The sequence below is a fragment of the Nerophis lumbriciformis genome, linkage group LG36 (assembly GCF_033978685.3).
Source record: "Nerophis lumbriciformis linkage group LG36, RoL_Nlum_v2.1, whole genome shotgun sequence".
Taxonomy (NCBI): Eukaryota; Metazoa; Chordata; class Actinopteri; order Syngnathiformes; family Syngnathidae; genus Nerophis; species Nerophis lumbriciformis.
Window position 1 is genome coordinate 8,626,527 of NC_084583.2, and position 24,086 is coordinate 8,650,612.

At 39.3% G+C, this 24,086-nt stretch overlaps 1 protein-coding gene across 7 annotated transcripts in view; it reads right to left on the reverse strand.

The window, feature by feature from the left end:
* Positions 1-2,661: 2,661 nt before the first annotated feature.
* Positions 2,662-24,086, reverse strand: part of mbnl3 (muscleblind-like splicing regulator 3) — a 104,442-nt gene continuing 83,017 nt past the window's right edge. For 5 of the 7 annotated variants that reach the window (XM_061930215.2, XM_061930210.2, XM_061930212.2 and 2 more), the window contains 2 exons: positions 17,750-17,921; positions 2,662-3,904 (listed from right to left, as the gene is read on the reverse strand). In XM_061930215.2, coding sequence (XP_061786199.1) covers positions 3,762-3,904; positions 17,750-17,921 — 315 coding nt within the window. In that variant the 3' untranslated portion in view covers positions 2,662-3,761. Of the gene's footprint in view, positions 3,905-8,999; positions 9,089-17,749; positions 17,922-24,086 lie in introns of all 7 variants that reach the window. The other 2 variants (XM_061930217.2, XM_061930216.2) reach the window with 2 other exon arrangements.

Sequence of the window (24,086 nt, forward strand, 5' to 3'; positions counted from 1 at the left end):
TAGAATGTACTTTGTTGACATTTGTTTTCCTAAAGATTCCTCCAATCCTTTTAGTCACACTTTTATTTTATTTCTATCTCTTTTGTCAAAAAAACGACTGGCAACACTTGTACTATATATTTCTGGTGTTATTGTAGAATGTACTTTTTCCCCCTAGAGATTCCTCCAATCCTTTTAGTCACACTTTTATTTTATTTATATCTCTTTTTATCAAAAAAAAAAAACGACTGGCAACACATGTACTATATATTTCTGGTGTTATTGTAGAATGTACTTTTTTTCCCTAGAGATTCCTCCAATCGTTTTAGTCACACTTTTATTTTATTTCTATCTCTTTTATATATATAAAAAAAAAAACGACTGGCAACACATCTACTATATATTTCTGGTGTTATTGTAGAATGTACTTTTTTTCCCCTAAAGATTCCTCCATCCTTTTAGTCACACTTTTATTTTATTTATATCTCTTTTATCAAAAAACGACTGGCAACACATCTACTATATATTTCTGGTGTTATTGTTATTTTTTCCCCTATCGGCCGATAATATCGGCAGTCCGATATTATCAGACATCTCTAGTGTAGACCCATGAATCCTAGAAGTCAACATTATTATTAATTAGTGTATGAGCTGATTGTATAGATCTATGAATCCTACAAGTAAACATTTCAGGCGGAATTTGACTGTTTTCAATGTGTGGATATTTTAGACCTTATGTAACACACGTATTCTCCTTGTAGTTCCGATGTTGTCATTGCACAACACTCCTCGCCGTCCGTCTGGGTCCGGACTAAAGTAGAAGACTGGTGGAGAAGGTTGTCCCCAGTTTTACCGATGAGCAGTGGATTGAAAATGCAATGAATAAATTATCCATTTATCGCTGGCTGTGTCAATTTTTCCCGTTGCTGTTGCCAACTCTGTGGGACTTTTTAAAAATGTTAGTTCAAGCAATCACCAAACACCTACGTATTTTAGTTCCTATGGGACTCAGTTTAGACCCTGCCTCAGAGTAGGAGCTAAAACGGTTTTAGGATCTGAGGGCCGTAGTCCCTAGTTGCTGCATGTCGGAACACGACGAAAAACGGCCCGGGGACTAAAAAGGTTATAGGAACTCCAAAAAGTTCCTACAGTCGGAAAACAACATTGAAATCTGAGCGAGACGTTTGGGGAAACCCTGCGCGTATCATTCAGCAAGGAAATACCACACGTCGGTGATTATAGGAACAACTGCTTCGGTTTTTGTACAATTTGGGCTGAAAAGCAAGGTACCACTGTATAATAAATCTGTTCCCGGGTCTTAAAAGTCTGTATTAACTGCAAAGGTGATGTGTTGAGTGATATTGTAACATTCTTAACTGCCTAAAAAGAAGTTATTAGTTAAAGTAAAACTTTGAGTACTTTGACAGTCTTGATTTGGAGGTTGCACTGGAACTGTTAAACCAAATAGAGACCAGGTTTTAAGTTCAAACTGATCTCAGCATTATTTGTCATTGAGTTGGGATTCAATGACCGTATTTTTCGGACGATAAGTCGTAGTTTTTTTCATAGTAATAGTCGTATAATGTAGCCCGGAGAGTTAGGGATGCATGGGATTCTGGGTATTTGTTCTGTTGTGTTTATGTTGTGCGACTTATACTCAGGGGCGACTTATGTGTGAAATTATTAACACATTACCGTCAAATATCAAATAATATTATTTAGCTCATTCACGTAAGAGACTAGACCAGGGGTCGGCAACCTTTACCATCAAAGGGCCATTTTGACCCGTTTCACAAATTAAAGAAAACAATGGGCGCCACAAAACTCTTTTGAAATTTAAAATGAAATAACACTGCATACAAAGTTTTTTTTTTGCTTTGTGCTATGTATAAACCAAGGGTCTCAGACACGCGGCCCGCACCTTAATATGAAAATGTAATTTGACAGCGTCACACTTGCCAACCCTACCGATTTTTCCGGTAGACTCCCGAATTTCAGGGCAACTATTCTCTCGAATGTATGCTGATTTTCACCCAAACAACAATAATAAGGGCGTGCCGTGATGTCACTACCTTTAGCGCTCTCTACGGCCTGAACAAACAGCTTGCCAGCCCAGTCACATGTTGTATGCGGCTTCTGCAGACACACATGAGTGACTGCAAGGCATACTTAGTCAACAGCTATACAGATCACACTGAGGGTGGCGATATAAACAACTTTAACACTCTTACTAATATGCGCCACACTGTGAACCCACACCAAACAAGAATGACAAACACATTCCGGGAGAACATCCGCACCGTAACACAACAGAACAAATACCCAGAATCCCATGCATCCCTAACTCTATACACCCCCGCTACCACCAAACCCCGTCCCCCCACACATCAACCCTCCCCCCCTCCGTGCGTCGGTTGAGGTGGGCGGGGTTTGGTGGTAGCGGGAGTGTATAATGTAGCCCGGAAGAGTTAGGGATGCATGGGATTCTGGGTATTTGTTCTGTTGTGTTTATGTTGTGTTACGGTGTAGATGTTCTCCCGAAATGTGTTTGTCATTCTTGTTTGGTGTGGGTTCACAGTGTGGCGCATATTAGTAAGAGTGTTAAAGTTGTTTATATCGCCACCCTCAGTGTAATCTGCTGATCAAGTATGCCTTGCTGTCACTTGTGTGTGTGTGAGCAGACGCTGCATACAACATGTGACTGGGCCGGCACGCTATTTGTTAGGTGAAAAAGTGGACGCGACGACAGGTTGTAGAGGACGCTAAATGCAGTGCCATCACGGCACACCCTCAATATTGTTGTCCGGGTGAAAATCGGAGAATGTTTGAAATGTTTGTGAAATCCGAAAGTCTCCCGGAAAAATCGTGAGGGTCGGCAAGTATGCAGCTGAGCCGAATCAGAGTGGTCAAAGAGCCGCAGGTTGCCGACCCCTGGACTAGACGTATAAGATTTCATGGGATTTAGCGATTAGGAGTGACAGATTGTTTGGTAAACGTATAGCATGTTCTATATGTTATAGTTATTTGAATGGCTCTTACCATAATATGTTACGTTAACATACCAGGCACGTTCTCAGTTGGTTATTTATGCCTCATATAACGTACACTTATTCAGCCTGTTGTTCACTATTCTTTATTTATTTTAAATTGCCTTTCAAATGCCTATTCTTGGTGTTGGCTTTTATCAAATAAATGTCCCCAAAAAATGCGACTTATATATGTTTTTTTCCCTTCTTTATCATGCATTTTCGGCCGGTGCGACTTATACTCCGGTGCGACTTATACTCCGAAAAATACGATAGTTTGGATTTTGAAGACTGACAATACAAACGTTGACGTATTCCTACGTCGTTTGCCTTCATCAAATGTTCCTTTTGGACTTTTTATGTTGCTTTCAAGTCTCCTCCGCAGCTGAAACCAAGGCACAACCAAGTTGCCCCACGTAGGACAAAGCAAAAAGTTCAAGGAGGATCCACCTGTAAACATGTCATGGTGGTGAAGCCATTCAACTATTCTCCTTCTTCTTCTTCCAGAACTAGCTTCTGACTTTGGAACAGTCAAAGGTTGGGCTGCCTTATGAGATGAGTCCAACCCATAAAGGGTCTTTTCTTTGTGTGTCTTCATTTGTCTAGTTGATGTAAGTTTGCGTGCATGTGGTGTCTGCACTTTAAGGTGTTGGTATGTATGGCTGTAGGAACATGGCGGCTCTAGAGCCTCCCGGGCGAGCGCCCTTAGAAGCATGGAGCGCTCGCGTCGCCGCACCGCACCTGACTTTGGGGACCTTAACTGGCGTGTCGGGAAAGGCTTACTGAATTGAGCGCCACCGGAGCCGCCATCAGCAGTTTGGGGACCGGGCAGAGGTGTGCTTCCATGGGCAGGCACTGCAGCTCCACTGGCTCTGGCGTCAGAAGCTCAGAAGGTTCTACTGGAAGACAGAAGAGGAGGAGATTGGAGTTCAGACAGACAAACATCGCAGTTGTTCAATATCCATCCTTTTTCTATACCGCTTGTCCTCATTAGCGTCACGAGTGAACTGGAAGCCTATCCCAGCTGTTGTCCAGTCTTGTTTGTTGAATTTATTAAGAATATACAGTACAAACCCCGTTTCCATATGAGTTGGGAAATTGTGTTGGATGTAAATATAAACGGAATACAATGATTTGCAAATCCTTTTCAACCCATATTCAAAGACAACATATTTGATGTTCAAACTGATAAACTTTTTTTTTTTGCAAATAATCATTAATTTTAGAATTTGATGCCAGCAACACGTGACAAAGAAGTTGGGAAAGGTGGCAATAAATACTGATAAAGTTGAGGAATGCTCATCAATCACTTATTTGGAACATCCCACAGGTGAACAGGCAAATTGGGAACAGGTGGGTGCCATGATTGGGTATAAAAACAGCTTCCCAAAAAATGCTCAGTCATTCACAAACAAGGATGGGGCGAGGGTCACCACTTTGTCAACAAATGCATGAGCAAATTGTTGAACAGTTTAAGAAAAACCTTTCTCAACCAGCTATTGCAAGGAATTTAGATTTCACCATCTACGGTCCGTAATATCATCAAAGGGTTCAGAGAATCTGGAGAAATCACTGCACGTAAGCGGCTAAGCCCGTGACCTTCGATCCCTCAGGCTGTACTGCATCAACAAGCGACATCTGTGTGTAAAGGATATCACCACATGGGCTCAGGAACACTTCAGAAACCCACTGTCAGTAACTACAGTTGGTCGCTACATCTGTAAGTGCAAGTTAAAACTCTCCTATGCAAGGCGAAAACCGTTTATCAACAACACCCAGAAACGCCGTCGGCTTCACTGGGCCTGAGCTCATCTAAGATGGACTGATACAAAGTGGAAAAGTGTTCTGTGGTCTGACGAGTCCACATTTCAAATTGTTTTTGGAAACTGTGGACGTCGTGTCCTCCGGACCAAAGAGGAAAAGAACCATCCGGATTGTTATAGGTGCAAAGTGTAAAAGCCAGCATCTGTGATGGTATGGGGGTGTATTAGTGCCCAAGACATGGGTAACTTACACATCTGTAAAGGCGCCATTAATGCTGAAAGGTACATACAGGTTTTGGAGCAACACATGTTGCCATCCAGGCAACATTACCATGGACGCCCCTGCTTATTTCAGCAAGACAATGCCAAGCCACGTGTTACATCAACGTGGCTTCATAGTAAAAGAGTGCGGGTACTAGACTGGCCTGCCTGTAGTCCAGACCTGTCTCCCATTGAAAATGTGTGGCGCATTATGAAGCCTAAAATACCACAACGGAGACCCCCGGACTGTTGAACAACTTAAGCTGTACATCAAGCAAGAATGGGAAAGAATTCCACCTGAGAAGCTTAAAAAATGTGTCTCCTCAGTTCCCAAATGTGTTGTTAAAAGGAAAGGCCATGTAACACAGTGGTGAACATGGCCTTTCCCAACTACTTTGTCACGTGTTGCAGCCATGAAATTCTAAGTTAATTATTATTTGCAAAAAAAAATAAAGTTTATGAGTTTGAACATCAAATATCTTGTCTTTGTAGTGCATTCAATTGAATATGGGTTGAAAAGGATTTGCAAATCATTGTATTCTGTTTATATTTACATCTAACACAATTTCCCAACTCATATGGAAACGGGGTTTGTACAACTCTTATTATTTTGTGATAGAGTGATTGGAGCACATACTTGTCGGTCACAAAAAACATTCTTGAAGTTTGTTTCTTTTATGAATTTATTATGGGTCTACTGAAAATGTGAGCAAATGTGCTGGGTCAAAAGTATACATACAGCAATGTTAATATTTGCTTACATGTCCCTCGGCAAGTTTCACTGCAATAAGGCGCTTTTGGTATCCATCCACAAGCTTCTGCTTGAATTTTTGACCACAAAATTGGTGCAGTTCAGCTAAATGTGTTGCTTTTCTGACATGGACTTGTTTCTTCAGCATTGTCCACACCTTTAAGTCAGGACTTTGGGAAGGCCATTCTAAAACCTTCATTCTAGCCTGATTTAGCCATTCCTTTACCACTTTTGAGGTGTGTTTGGGGTCATTGTTCTGTTGGAACACCCAACTGCGCCCAAGACCCAACCTCCGGGCTGATGATTTTAGCTTGTCCTGAAGAACTTGGAGGTCATTGTCCCATTTACTCTCTGTAAAGCAGCAGTTCCATTGGCAGCAAAACATGCCCAGAGCATAATACTACCACCACCATGCTTGATGGTAAGCATGGTGTTCCTGGGATTAAAGGCCTCACCTTTTCTCCTCCAAACATATTGCTGGGTATTTTGGCCAAACAGCTCCATTTTTGTTTCATCTGACCACAGAACTTTCCTCTAGAAGGTCTTATCTTTGTCCATGTGATGTCAGCAGTGCTGTTACGACATATTACGGTTGTCTGTTCAACATCTTCCCGCTTGAAGCCAAACCACCGCCAGACGATAGACCCCCTGCTGTTTTTCTTGGGAATTGATTCTTCCTTCATTTGTTACCAGATTCGCACCTTCTTTCTCTCGTATTACCACTCGCACCACTCCGCTAGCACCACAGCTAAGGTTACCATGCCGCTACCTGTCTGCTCGGTGAGGGCATATGACGTTGCACGCGTGACAGTATGTGACGTATGTAAGAAGGTGCGCTTGTTTTATGTCTCTGTGAAAAGGAGAGACAAGAAAGAGTGAGAAGAGCCTGTAGTGTAATGCCCGCAGCTAAAAGCAACTGCGTGAGAACGTATACTCCAATATCACCATATAGTCATCTTCTATATCGCACAGAGACAAACCCGCGATATATCCAGTATATTCCATATATCGCCCAGCCCTACGGTAATATGATTATTCATGTTTTTCACTCAGTACAGATTGGTGTCCTGTCACAAACTCAAACGCGATTCGGGTGCTGACTACGGCAAGCTTATCTCTTGCCGTAGCTAGCTCACGGCTAACACCGTCGCATGTCCATGTGTGACTACAATAGAAATGTCTTTTACAATAACAATGTTGCTACACCTTTTTTATCCAGGTAAATGAAGTATTGTTGACGTTTTTTTGAATGCATTTTTTAAACTGATTCAGAGTTCGAATGGATTGCTCACATTAGCTACATTGCTAGCAAACCTACAACGAGACGATTTTTACATGTTAGAATGAAAAACAAAAAACAAAAAAAACGTATGTCTTCTTAATAAGTATTGTGAACAATAGGCAAAAAACTATGGACTAGACTCTCACAATATTATGTTAGATCCACTATGGACTGGACTCTCACAATATTATGTTAGATCCACTATGGACTGGACTCTCACTATTATGTTAGATCCACTATGGACTGGACTCTCACACTATTATGTTATATCCACTATGGTCTGGACTCTCACTATTATGTTAGATCCACTATGGACTGGACTCTCACACTATTATGTTAGATCCACTATGGACTGGACTCTCACAATATTATGTTAGATCCACTATGGACTGGACTCTCACACTATTATGTTAGATCCACTATGGACTGGACTCTCACACTATTATGTTAGATCCACTATGGACTGGACTCTCACACTATTATGTTAGATCCACTATGGACTGGACTCTCACTATTATGTTAGATCCACTATGGACTAGACTCTCACACTATTATGTTAGATCCACTATGGACTGGACTCTCACTATTATGTTAGATCCACTATGGACTGGACTCTCACAATATTATGTTAGATCCACTATGGACTGGACTCTCACTATTATGTTAGATCCACTATGGACTCGACTCTCACAATATTATGTTAGATCCACTATGGACTGGAGTCTCACACTATTATGTTAGATCCACTATGGACTGGACTCTATTACTATTATGTTAGATCCACTATGGACTGGACTCTCACTATTATGTTAGATCCACTATGGACTGGACTCTCACACTATTATGTTAGATCCACTATGGACTGGACTCTCACTATTATGTTAGATCCACTATGGACTAGACTCTCACACTATTATGTTAGATCCACTATGGACTGGACTCTCACTATTATGTTAGATCCACTATGGACTGGACTCTCACAATATTATGTTAGCTCCACTATGGACTGGACTCTCACACTATTATGTTAGATCCACTATGGACTGGACTCTATTACTATTACGTTAGATCCACTATGGACTGGACTCTCACTATTATGTTAGATCCACTATGGACTGGACTCTCACACTATTATGTTAGATCCACTATGGACTGGACTCTATTACTATTACGTTAGATCCACTATGGACTGGACTCTCACTATTATGTTAGATCCACTATGGACTGGACTCTCACACTATTATGTTAGATCCACTATGGACTGGACTCTATTACTATTATGTTAGATCCACTATGGACTGGACTCTCATTATTATGTTAGATCCACTATGGACTGGACTCTCACAATATTATGTTAGATCCACTATGGACTGGACTCTCACTATTATGTTAGATCCACTATGGACTGGACTCTCACACTATTATGTTAGATCCACTATGGACTGGACTCTCACACTATTATGTTAGATCCACTATGGACTGGTCTCTCACACTATTATGTTAGATCCACTATGGACTGGACTCTCATTATTATGTTAGATCCACTATGGACTGGACTCTCACACTATTATGTTAGATCCACTATGGACTGGACTCTCACACTATTATGTTAGATCCACTATGGACTGGACTCTCACACTATTATGTTAGATCCACTATGGACTGGACTCTCACACTATTATGTTAGATCCATTATGGACTGGACTCTCACACTATTATGTTAGATCCACTATGGACTGGACTCTTTGTTTGTATGGGGCCCTCCATGGACACCCTACTGTATACAGAGCGCAACAAAATGACCCTCAGATTGTCATTTATTTCAATATTGTGCTCCTTTGCTCACATGTGCGATGCAAAGATGGAACGTGAGCACGCATCGCACACAATATGACAATGGAAAACGGCCACAGAGCTCAATAAAAAAAAGTGCAAACCTGATCGGAGGCGGCGGATTCGGCGAAAGGAACATTGGTGACTGCGCCCGAGGCCGACGAAACAGCGGCGGCGCCGTGCATCATGGGAACTTTTATTCAGGCGGGTCAGACAAGAGACAAGAGGACGAAGATGCGGGAAGAGGGACGGGAGGGGAGGGGGGGGACAGGGATGATATGGTTACCATGGCAACGGCACAGGGTCGGCAGGGTGAGTTTGTACCAGTGTTCACAACACACGCAAATAAAGTCATACAATGTGACCAGACTGCAATGTCTGACAATTGTATTCAGAAATGGACATGAACATGAAGAAAGGCCGACATTAAATCAACAGGATTGATGTTTTTAGCCACTTGCTGGCCTCGGTGTCATTACTAGTAACATCATGTACAGTACTAGTGTTAGAATAATTATGTGTAAGTTATCACACAACTCTTATGCTTAAAGGCCGTTGCTATAGTTATTATCAATTGTGCTGAAGTTGTACTTTACTATCTGTGCAAAGGGACATCGTCTCGTATCAGTGTTTGTGTCCGGAACCGGCCTGCTGACTGCCAAGTGCGAACATCGAGTGCCGTGACGCAGACAGAGCAGAGACAGGGCGATATCACGAGTGTCAGCACATTTGCATTTCATGAATAGTCATATATTGTGTCTAACTGGGGCAGCTGAGATTACCCCCCCTTCCTTCAGAGGCAGCCTCAGTGATGTAACCAGGGACCTCCCAAATAAATAGAGGAACACGTGGTACTGTACCTTAGAGCATGGGTGTCAAACTCTGGCCCGCGGGCCAAAATTGGCCCTTGAGGCGATATCAAATTAACACTAGAGCTGGCCCGCCGATTATATACGATGTATTATGTTGTATGCATGGATGTGTGATGTATCATGTTGTATGTATGCTTGTGTGATGTATCATGTTGTATGCATGCATGTGTGATGTATCATGCTGTATGCATGGATGTGATGTATCATGTTATATGCATGCATGTGTGATGTATCATGTTGTATGCATGCATGTGCGATGTATCATGTTGTATGCATGCATGTGTGATGTATCATGTTGTATGCATGCATGTGTGATGTATCATGTTGTATGCATGCAAGTGCGATGTATCATGTTGTATGCATGCATGTGTGATGTATCATGGTGTATGTATGCATGTGTGATGTATCATGTTGTATGCATGCAAGTGCGATGTATCATGTTGTATGCATGCATGTGTGATGTATCATGGTGTATGTATGCATGTGTGATGTATCATGTTGTATGCATGCATGTATCATGTTGTATGCACGCATGTGTGATGTATCATGTTGTATGCATGCATGTGTGATGTATCATGTTGTATGAATGCATGTGTTATGTATCATGTTGTATGCATGCATGTGTGATGTATCATGTTGTATGCATGCATGTGTGGTGATGTATCATGTTGTATGCATGCATGTATCATGTTGTATGGATGCATGTGTGATGTATCATGTTGCATGCATGCATGTATCATGTTGTATGCATGCATGTGTGATGTATCATGTTGCATGCATGCATGTATCATGTTGTATGCATGCATGTATCATGTTGTATGCATGCATGTGTGATATATCATGTTGTATGCATGCATGTGTGGTGATGTATCATGTTGTATGCATGCATGTATCATGTTGTATGCATGCATGTGTGATGTATCATGTTGTATGCATGCATGTGTGATGTATCATGTTGTATGCATGCATGTATGATGTATCATGTTGTATGCATGCATGTGTGATGTATTATGTTGTATGCATGCATGTATCATGTTGTATGCATGCATGTGTGATGCATCATGGTGTATGCATGCATGTGTGATGTATCATGTTGTATGCATGCATGTGTGATGTATCATGTTGTATGCATGCATGTGTGATGTATCATGTTATATGCATGCATGTGTGATGTATTATGTTGTATGCATGCATGTGTGATGTATCATGTCGTATACATACATGTGTGATGTATCATGTTGTATGCATGCATGTAGCATGTTGTATGCATGCATGTATGGATCATGTTGTATGCATGCATGTGTGATGTATCATGTTGTATGCATGCATGTATCATGCTGTATGCATGCATGTGTGATGCATCATGTTGTATGCATGCATGTGTCATGTATCATGTTGTATGCATGCATGTGTGATGCATCATGTTGTATGCATGCATGTGTCATGTATCATGTTGTATGCATGCATGTGTAATGTGTCATGTTGTATGCATGGATGTGATGTATCATGTTGTATGCATGCATGTATCATGTTGTATGAATGCATGTGTGATGCATCATGTTGTATGCATGCATGTGTGATGTATCATGGTGTATGCATGCATGTGTGATGTATCATGGTGTATGCATGCATGTGTGATGTATCATGTTGTATGCATGCATGTATGTATCATGTTGTATGCATGCATGTGTGATGTATCATGTTGTATGCATGCATGTGTGATGTATCATGTTGTGTGCATGCATGTGTGATGTATCATGTTGTATGCATGCATGTGTGATGTATCATGTTGTATGCGTACAGGTGTGATGTATCATGTTGTATGCATGCATGTGTGATGTATCATGTTGTATGCATGCATGTGTGATGTATCATGTTGTATGCATGCATGTGTGATGTATCATGTTGTATGCATGCATGTGTGATGTATCATGGTGTATGCATGCATGTGTGATGTATCATGTTGTATGCATGCATGTGCGATGTATCATGTTGTATGCATGCATGTGTGATGTATCATGGTGTATGTAGGCATGTGTGATGTATCATGTTGTATGCATGCATGTATCATGTTGTATGCATGCATGTGTGATGTATCATGTTGTATGCATGCATGTGTGATGTATCATGTTGTATGCATGGATGTGTGATGTATCATGTTGTATGCATGGATGTGTGATGTATCATGTTTTATGCATGCATGTGTGATGTATCATGTTGTATGCATGCATGTGTGATGTATCATGTTGTATGCATGGATGTGATGTATCATGTTGTATGCATGCATGTGTGATGTATCATGTTGTATGCATGCATGTGCGATGTATCATGTTGTATGCATGCATGTGTGATGTATCATGTTGTATGCATGGATGTGATGTATCATGTTGTATGCATGCATGTGCGATGTATCATGTTGTATGCATGCATGTGCGATGTATCATGTTGTATGCATGCATGTGTGATGTATCATGTTGTATGCATGCATGTGTGATGTATCATGTTGTATGCATACATGTGTGATGTATCATGTTGCATGCATGCATGTGTGATGTATCATGTTGTATGCATGCATGTGTGATGTATCATGTTGTATGCATGCATGTGTGATGTATCATGTTGTATGCATGCATGTGTGATGTATCATGGTGTATGCATGCATGTGTGATGTATCATGTTGTATGCATGCATGTATCATGTTGTATGCATGCATGTGTGATGTATCATGTTGTATGCATGCATGTGTGATGTATCATGTTGTATGCATGGATGTGTGATGTATCATGTTGTATGCATGGATGTGTGATGTATCATGTTTTATGCATGCATGTGTGATGTATCATGTTGTATGCATGCATGTGTGATGTATCATGTTGTATGCATGGATGTGATGTATCATGTTGTATGCATGCATGTGTGATGTATCATGTTGTATGCATGCATGTGCAATGTATCATGTTGTATGCATGCATGTGTGATGTATCATGTTGTTAGCATGGATGTGATGTATCATGTTGTATGCATGCATGTGCGATGTATCATGTTGTATGCATGGATGTGATGTATCATGTTGTATGCATGCATGTGTGATGTATCATGTTGTATGCATGCATGTGCGATGTATCATGTTGTATGCATGGATGTGATGTATCATGTTGTATGCATGCATGTGTGATGTATCATGTTGTATGCATGGATGTGATGTATCATGTTGAATGCATGCATGTGATGCATCATGTTGTATGCATGCATGTGTGATGTATCATGTTGTATGCATGCATGTGTGATGTATCATGTTGTATGCATGGATGTGATGTATCATGTTGTATGCATGGATGTGATGTATCATGTTGTATGCATGCATGTGATGCATCATGTTGTATGCATGCATGTGTGATGTATCATGTTGTATGCATGGATGTGATGTATCATGTTGTATGCATGCATGTGATGCATCATGTTGTATTTTTGCATGTGTGATGTATCATGTTGTATGCATGCATGTGTGATGTATCATGTTGTATGCATGGATGTGATGTATCATGTTGTATTTTTGCATGTGCAATGTATCATGTTGTATGCATGCATGTGTGATGTATCATATTGTATGCATGCATGTGTGATGTATCATGTTGTATGCATGGATGTGTGATGTATCATGTTGTATGCATGGATGTGTGAGGTATCATGTTGTATGCATGCATGCATGTGTGATGTATCATGTTGTATGCATGCATGCATGTGTGATGTATCATGTTGTATACATGCATGTATCATGTTGTATGCATGCATGCATGTGTGATGTATCATGTTGTATGCATGGATGTGTGAGGTATCATGTTGTATGCATGCATGCATGTGTGATGTATCATGTTGTATGCATGGATGTGTGAGGTATCATGTTGTATGCATGCATGCATGTGTGATGTATCATGTTGTATGCATGCATGTGTGATGTATCATGTTGTATGCATGCATGTGTGATGTATCATGTTGTATGCATGCATGTGTGATGTATCATGTTGTATGCATGCATGTTCCAAATAAACTGAAAGTCAAACATTAACAATGGAGTCTGATAAAGATCAAATTTTACTTGCAGTGTCAAACAGTAAGCTGTAAAAAAATGCGGTTTGCAGTGTAAACACACCCACAGGTGTGACCACATCGGAAGTCAACCGTGTCATAAAGACACGCCCAAAGTGGCACTGACAACCCCGGAGTGGACACTTGATTTGTAACCTGATCCAAGATGGCTAATGGTGTTTGTTTACATTGTGACACCGGTGAGGGTGTTTCAGTGTTATAACTTCACCTTTATCTTTACTTTTTACACCAAAATGCGTCCATTCTCCCTTTTCTGTCTACACACTGTGTCTGCTTGTAAGTACTCTGTGTGTGTGCGCTGCCGAACATGCTCCTCTGCTCGTAAAACCAGCAATGTCACGATGACGCGCCGTCATGCCCGTTAAAAAAAGGGGGGGGGGGGGGGGGGCCCGAATATGATTCATTAGTATTGCGGTACTATACTAGAACCGGTATACCGTACAACCCTAATATATACAGTATATATATATATACAGTATATATAGTGCTGTCAAATAATTATTTTTTTATATTAGATAAATCAGAATTGTGCTTCATCACAATTAATTGCAGTAAATTACTTGCTTGCAATATTTATAGCCCCACTTAAGAACTTTCAGTTTTGGTTGATTTTGGCGGTGTCAGGTGACCAAAGCGGTAGTGTTTTGCCAGAAGAAGACCACATTTCCCATGATGCCTAGCGCATGTAGCGTCAAACTGACATGATGTCCGCTGTAGTACTGGCACAAATATTAGGTCTCTAATGGCTATGCTGATGTTGAATAGCAGACACCAGCAAGAAATGATCTTAAATTGTGCTACAAACATGACGCTACTACCAAGTATGTATCAGGGTGGATGCAGGTCCGAAGCAAAGAAAGAGTTTTTCCAAAGAAAGTAGTGTGAAACTATCACATTGGTGATATTTATTGCTACCACGCAACTTTCCGATAGCTAATATTAGCATTTTGATTTACGCCTCGAAAATACCTTACTAATCAAGCAGGAACAGAACCACGGCAGCATTGGTCTGTAATTCCTCATCTGAGCTCACACCAGCGAGTGAAAGGCGGGGCGATGTTGATCCCTGACTGTCCTTTTGTCCGGGTAACCTCCATTTTTCTTTTTTTGTCTCCTCAGACAAAACTTTTCGTTTCTTTGGTTGCACTTAGGCAATGTTGTTGTTCTTTTTTTGGCGGCACGCAGGCGTTCGCACCGACTTCCGTCTTTTTAACCAATGGGGAAAGAGAGAGTGACGTATGCTGTAAAGCAAGTTTTTTTGTGGCAGGTTTCCTGACACCCTCATTAATGTCGTTAAGTGCCAGTAAAAGCGATACAGACCCCCTCAGACCATGACATAGGTGTCATTCAACTAGTTGTAAGTCTATGTATAATAGACTGTATTTATATTATTCACATGTGAATAATGCTGTATAATAGACTGTATTTATATTATTCACCTGTGAATAATGCTGCATAATAGACTGTATTTATATTATTCACATGTGAATCATGCTGTAGAATAGACTGTATTTATATTATTCACATGTGAATAATGCTGTATAATAGACTGTATTTATATTATTCACATGTGAATAATGCTGTATAATAGACTGTATTTATATTATTCACATGTGAATAATGCTGTATAATAGACTGTATTTATATTATTCACCTGTGAATAATGCTGCATAATAGACTGTATTTATATTATTCACATGTGAATCATGCTGTAGAATAGACTGTATTTATATTATTCACATGTGAATAATGCTGTATAATAGACTATATTTATATTATTCACATGTGAATAATGCTGTATAATAGACTGTATTTATATTATTCACATGTGAATAATGCTGTATAATAGACTGTATTTATATTATTCACATGTGAATAATGCTGTATAATAGACTGTATTTATATTATTCACATGTGAATAATACTGTATAATAGACTGTATTTATATTATTCACCTGTGAATAATGCTGTATAATAATACTGTATTTATATTATTCACATGTGAATAATGCTGCATAATAGACTGTATTTATATTATTCACATGTGAATCATGCTGTATAATAGACTGTATTTATATTATTCACATGTGAATATTGCTGTATAATAGACTGTATTTATATTATTCACATGTGAATAATGCTGTATAATAGACTGTATTTATATTATTCACATGTGAATCATGCTGTATAATAGACTGTATTTCTATTATTCACATGTGAATAATGCTGTATAATAGACTATTTATATTATTCACCTGTGAATAACGTTGCATAATAATACTGTATTTATATTATTCACATGTGAATAATGCTGCATAATAGACAGTATTTATATTATTCACCTGTGAATAATGCTGTATAATAGACTGTATTTATATTATTCACATGTGAATAATGCTGTATAATAGACTGTATTTATATTATTCACATGTGAATAATGCTGTATAATAGACTGTATTTATATTATTCACATGTGAATAATGCTGTATAATACACTGCATTTATGTTATTCACATGTGAATAATGCTGTATAATAGACTGTATTTATATTATTCACATGTGAATAATGCTGTATAATAGACTGTATTTATATTATTCACATGTGAATAATGCTGTATAATACACTGCATTTATGTTATTCACATGTGAATAATGCTGTATAATAGACTGTATTTATATTATTCACATGTAAAAAAAATACCCAAGTGTTTATTGTTTATCGTGAGCGAACTGTGGTGCTGAATTTCCCCCAGGGATCAATAAAGTACTTTCTATTCTATTCTATTCTATCTAAAATGGTTGAATAAACTTTAACCCTTTTAATTATGTTCAAAGCCAAAAAGGACATTAAAAGTCCCTAAGGTTTTGAAGAGAGTAAATTAATTTATTTTTACTTTTTTTTTGCTCAACTGTCTCAATAGACCTCAGTGCTAAACAAGAATAATAAACATGTACTGTTTATTTTAATTTGGACCTCTTTAAGGAATTTTGATGGCATGACGTCACAGGTTTAAATTTGTAAAATTCAAAATAGTGACATCATTTGATCCCAAATTTTTTTTAATGAATTTAAAAAATAATAATAATAAAAAAAATAAATAAATATATATATATATATATATATATATATATATATATATATATATATATATATATATATATATATATATATATATATATATATATATTAAAGATCAGTCCTGTCCATCCACTCAGACAAATCATATAATTGATGTAGATGATCTATACTGTATGTGCTGTACACATTTACTTTAGAAAAGAGAAGTATTGGATAGATTGTTTGGCTAGAATTTTATTAACAAAATCAGTTTTATTTTAAGTAAAATAAACATTTATTAGAGCTGTTTCTCTATTATATAGAGTAATATAGTTAATCATAGAACTGGCACCCAATGTTGTTTAAAAAATTATTGATTTTTAATCGAGAATCGGTTTGCGTCGAGAATCGATTCAAAATCGAATCGTTCCCTTCAAGAATGGAATGGAATGGTGTGGCGGCCCAAATAGTCACAGTCCAAGGTGACAGCACTATCTCAAGTCCCACTGGAGTCTATTTTGGAGTGAAAGTTGCCAGTCTGAGGTTAAGTTAATCCACGGTTAAATTAAAGGAGCACTTCGCTCAAAATAATTTGCATGAATTAATCTGCGTATATACATGATTATTTTGAGTAATGACATGTGTTATTGAAATTATCTATTTAATGCATTCCAGCCCTCGTTACAATGTTAATTAAAACATTAGCAGTAAGTACAGTGAATAAATGGAGCTATTTCCAGTGTATAATTAAATGGAATGTGCAGTTAGTATAATTAAATGTAATGTGTAGTTAGTCAGACGATGTGCAGACACTCACCAGTGGGGATGAAGGCGGGCTGCTGGAGTTGCATGCTCGTCAGGGCCTGCTGGTAGTGGAACATGTTGGGGTTGAAGACCGTGGCACCGGCGGGGGCACCGTTGCTCTTGTCCATCATGGTCCTCTTGGGTAGCGACTGCACGCTTCCTGGTGGCAGTCCCTGACCACACGACTGGAGAGAAACAAGTTGTTGACCACACACCAGCACTTGACCACATGCTGAAGTCAAACAAGATATTACGTAGCATAAAACCAAGCAGTGCAGTTTTCCCTCACTACAACACGGTTCACTTTACACGGCCTCCCTGTTACACAGATTATTTTTGTGTGTCATTCATCCTGATTGGCTAAGGGACTGTAGTCAATTAATCGTCTTCATGCCATGTGTCCTGTACACTACAGAATGCATACTGTGGTGGGGGAAATAATCCTGAAGAATAGAGATGTCCGATATAATCGGACTGCCGATATTATCGGCCGATAAATGCTTGAAAATGTAATATCGGAAATGATCGGTATCGGTTTCAAAATTATTGGTATCGGTTTCAAAAAGTAAAATTCATGACTTTTTTAAACGTCGCTGTGTACACGGACTTAGGGAGAAGTACAAAGCGCCAATAAACCTTAAAGGCACTGCCTTTGCGTGCCGGCCCAGTCACATAATAGCTAGGGCCTTTCACACATACACAAGTGAATGCCAAGCATACTTGGTCAACAGCCATACAGGTCACACTGAGGGTGGCCGTATAAACAACTTTAACACTGTTACAAATATGCGCCACACTGTGAACCCACACCAAACAAGAATGACAAACACATTTCGGGAGAACATCCGCACCGCAACACAACATAAACACAACAGCACAAATACCCAGAACCCCTTGCAGCACTAACTCTTCCGAGACGCTACAATATACACCCCCCGCTACCCCCTAACCCCGCCCCCCCAACCCCGCCCACCTCAACTTCCTCATGCTCTCTCAGGGAGAGCATGTCCTAAATTCCAAGCTGCTGTTTTGAGGCATGTTAAAAAAAAACCAATGCACTTTGTGACTTCAATAATAAATATGGCAGTGCCATGTTGGCATTCTTTTCCATAACTTGAGTTGATTTATTTTGGAAAACCTTGTTGCATTGTTTAATGCCTCCAGCAGAGCATCACAACAAAATTAGGCATAATAATGTGTTAATTCCACGACTGTATATATCGGTATCGGTTGATATCGGAATCGGTAATTAAGAGTTGCACAATAACGGAATATCGGATATCGGCAAAAAAGCCATTATCGGACATCTCTGCTGGAGAAGATTTTAATATGGACTTATTTTGGAAACGAATGCCCTCTCGCACCTTTATAATGCAGGACCAGGCCAAAAGCGCATGATTTTTAGGCCCAAAAAGATGGTGTGACTCTGGTTATGTGTGGAAATGCTGCGGGCTTTATGATAAAACCCGGGCTTTTTTTATAGGTAAAAAAATTCTCCATCCCTAAAAATCAGGTTTTGATCTTTGGTTTCATTCTTTAATACAGTAGTGTACTTGTGGAGGGGGGGCGTGGTCTGCGGGCCTGCCGCGGAGCGGGGTGTGTAAGGACCGGCCTCGAAGCCAGCGGCAGGTGAGTAGATTGCCCAGCTGGGGCTGGTTATCTAATCACCTGTTGTCTTTATTAGCAGCAGCCGGGCCGAGATACGTTGTTGGAGTTGGTACTGGTGAACGGACATAGACGCTGGACATTGCGAGAGAGAGACGGCCAGAAAGACGACACGCCAAAAAGACTGAAAAGTCACGGAGCAGAGACTGTCGTGTGTGCGCTCACAATAAAAGACATTGTTGAACCCTGAATACCGGGCTCTCGTGCAAGTGTGTGGTGATCCGAAGAACCCACTAGAGGGCAACCTCCACAGTATTGTACTTATTTTTTCTAATTCACTAAGGTTTGAACTTTGAGAGTGTTTAAACGACAGAAATGTGACAAAAAGGTTAATGCCTGTCTCTGTGTGTGGTTTTACAGTACTTAAAACATGTATAAGAAACGAAAAAACATATACTGTACAGTACTGTAAAGGAAGAAAAACATACAATAAATTTAAAAAAAAACCTGTAAACGAAAAAACATGCACGGGGGGGGGGCACAGCTTCGGTGACCACAGATAAGGCGCTAGCTGTCCAAAGTCGGGACCCAGGGTGGACCACTCATCTGTGCATCAGTTGGGGAAGTCTCTGGACTGCTGACCTGTCTGCACTCAAGATGATCTCCTGCTGGCCCCACTATGGACTGGACTCTCACTATTATGTTAGATCCACTATGGACTGGACTCTCACTATTATGTTAGATCCACTATGGACTGGACTCTCACACTATTATGTTAGATCCACTATGGACTGGACACTCACTATTATGTTAGATCCACTATGGACTGGACTCTCACTATTATGTTAGATCCACTATGGACTGGACTCTCACTATTATGTTAGATCCACTATGGACTGGACTCTCACACTATTATGTTAGATCCACTATGGACTGGGCTCTCACACTATTATGTTAGATCCACTATGGACTGGACTCTCACTATTATGTTAGATCCACTATGGACTGGACCCTCACTATTTTGTTAGATCCACTATGGACTGGACTCTCACACTATTATGTTAGATCCACTATGGACTGGACTCTCACTATTATGTTTGATCCACTATGGACTGGACTCTCACACTATTATGTTAGATCCACTATGGACTGGACTCTCACACTATTATGTTAGATCCACTATGGACTGGACACTCACTATTATGTTAGATCCACTATGGACTGGACTCTCACTATTATGTTAGATCCACTATGGACTGGACTCTCACTATTATGTTAGATCCACTATGGACTGGACTCTCACATTATTATGTTAGATCCACTATGGACTGGGCTCTCACACTATTATGTTAGATCCACTATGGACTGGACTCTCACTATTATGTTAGATCCACTATGGACTGGACCCTCACTATTATGTTAGATCCACTATGGACTGGACTCTCACACTATTATGATAGATCCACTATGGACTGGACTCTCACTATTATGTTTGATCCACTATGGACTGGACTCTCACACTATTATGTTAGATCCACTATGGACTGGACTCTCACACTATTATGTTATATCCACTATGGACTGGACTCTCACTATTATGTTAGATCCACTATGGACTGGACTCTCACTATTATGTTAGATCCACTATGGACTGGACTCTCACACTATTATGTTAGATTCACTATGGACTGGACTTTCACTATTATGTTAGATCCACAATGGACTGGACTTTCACTATTATGTTAGATCCACTATGGACTGGACTCTCACACTATTAACTAGATCCACTATGGACTGGACTCTCACTATTATGTTGGATCCACTATGGACTGGACTCTCATTATTATGTTAGATCCACTATGAACTGGACTCTCACACTATTATGTTAGATTCACTATGGACTGGACTTTCACTAATATGTTAGATCCACTATGGACTGGACTCTCACACTATTAACTAGATCCACTATGGACTGGACTCTCACACCATTAACTAGATCCACTATAGACTGGACTCTCACACCATTAACTAGATCCACTATGGACTGGATTCTCACTATTATGTTAGATCCACTATGGACTGGACTCTCACATTATTATGTGAGATCCACTATGGACTGGACTCTCACACTATTATGTTAGATCTACTATGGACTGGACTTTCACTATTATGTAAGATCCACTATGGACTGGACTCTCACACTATTAACTAGATCCACTATGGACTGGACTCTCACACCATTAACTAGATCCACTATAGACTGGACTCTCACACCATTAACTAGATCCACTATGGACTGGATTCTCACTATTATGTTAGATCCACTATGGACTAGACTCTCACACTATTATGTTAGATCCACTATGGGCTGGACTCTCACACTATTATGTTAGATCCACTATGGACTGGATTCTCACTATTATGTTAGATCCACTATGGACTGGACTCTCACACTATTATGTTAGATCCACTATGGACTGGACTCTCACAATATTATGCTAGATCCACTCGACGTCCATTGCACCGGGCGCCCAGGGGGGCGGGTCCCCACATCTGCGGTCCCCTCCAAGGTTTCTCATTGTCATCCCCTTTGGGTTGAGTTTTTCCTTGGCCGAGGATGTCGTTGTGGCTTGTGCAGCCCTTTGAGACACTCGTGATTTAGGGCTATATAAATAAACTTTGATTGAATATGAATGAAAAAAAACAACATAGAATATGTTGTGATGCTAAAAAATATCAATGTGTAGTAGTAGTAGTATCGATGCACTCCTGTACTTGGTATCATTACAGTGGATGTTAAGTGTAGATCCACCCATGGTGTTTGTTTACATTGTGACGCCGGTGAGCTACGACCAGTACTTTTTGGAGGCGGTATAGTACCGAATATGATTCCTAAGTATCGCGGTACTATACTAATACCTATATTAGTATACCATACAACCCTGATACATGCTATTGTAGTAACACAATTTCTTATCTAAAAAAATGTTTCTTGTTAAAAGGTGTGTTACAAGATATAATTGTGGTGTTTTAGGGGGACCAATCACAGATTAAATTGATTTCAATTATTTTCAATTGGCGTGGCTGATTTAAGATACCAGTGTTTTGAGTTATGAGCTCTGTCAAATTGAGCTCCCAAGTTGAGGTACTACTGTACATATGTTTTGATTGGAGGATTATTATAATAATAATAATCACACTTTCCCGTGTGTTTGTCACAGAAAAATGCTTTTTATGTGGCGTCATCATTGATGAAATACAGTAGTGACATGTTTCAGACCGAATACGTACTGTAGATGTTTGTGTTTGTGGCCACTAGAGGTCACTGCCGTGCACAAATCTCTGCTGTAGATGTTTGTGTTTGTGGCCACTAGAGGTCACTGCCGTGCACAATATGAGCTCACATCCCAGAGGTCAGCCAGCAAGAGCAAAATAGGAGGGGCGTATGAAAAAATGTCCACATGGGTTTATTTGTGTGTTTTTGTATATTTTTTTTAATAATCATATCAATATATGAATACATATGTTGTGTTGTGTGCTGTGATATATCTAAATTACTATATATTCTTAATGTTGTAAATAGCCTAAAATACATATATAAAGACAAAGCTTTGTTATTATTCGTTATTAGTATCATTATTTCAGCTTTTTCACGTTACCTTAAGATTTTTGCACAATTCATCACACGTTTTTTTTGTAAAATGTCATTTGTATAAAAATAGTCGCCTACACCATTGCTTCTATAGATCTTCTTTAGTGTCAACCAGCACAATTATCAACTATTTAGCTTGTTAGCTTCTTTCCTAGCCGGCAAATAATTGCAATTAAAGAGAGAAGGGGAATGTTACTGCAGTTGGAACTAATCAACACTCATTTTAACCACTTCTCAAATCCCTATTTATAATACATCTATGATATCAATATAATATGTACACATGTACAGTATATGTATAAGCTATATATATTGTTACAGTACATTAGCCCAAAGCGGTTCCCTATTTAAAAGGCGCACCTCAAAAAAACTCAGTGGCCTAGTGATAGAGTGTCCGCCCTGAGATGGGTAGGTTGTGAGTTCAAACCCCGGCCGAGTCATACCAAAGACTATAAAAATGGGAGCCATTACCTCCCTGCTTAGCAGTCAGCATCAAGGGTTAGAATTGGGGTTTAAATCACCAAAAATGATTCCCGGGTGCGGCCACCGCTGCTGCTCACTGCTCCCCTCACCTCTCAGGGGGTGAACAAGGAGATGGGTCAAATGCAGAGAATAATTTCACCACACTTAGTGTGTGTGTGACTATCATTGGTACTTTAACTTTGACTTTAACTATATGATTTGTCTGAGTGGCTGGACAGGACAGATTGAAACAAAAAACATATACATACATATATATATATATATATATATATATATATATATATATATATATATATATATATATATATATATATATATATATATATATATATATATATATATACATATACAGTATATATATATATATATATATATATATATATATATATATATATATTATTTCTAGTACTATATTATTATATTACTTGTTTTCTAAAGTAAATGTGTACAGCAGATATAGATCATCATATGATTTGCCTGAGTGGCTGGACAGGACAGATAAAAAAAAAAGAGAAGATTTTAGATTTTTTTTTTTTTAATCAATTTAAAATCGTTACAAAAAAGAACGCGATTCATTCGAAAATCTACTTTTTTACACCCCTAATAATTA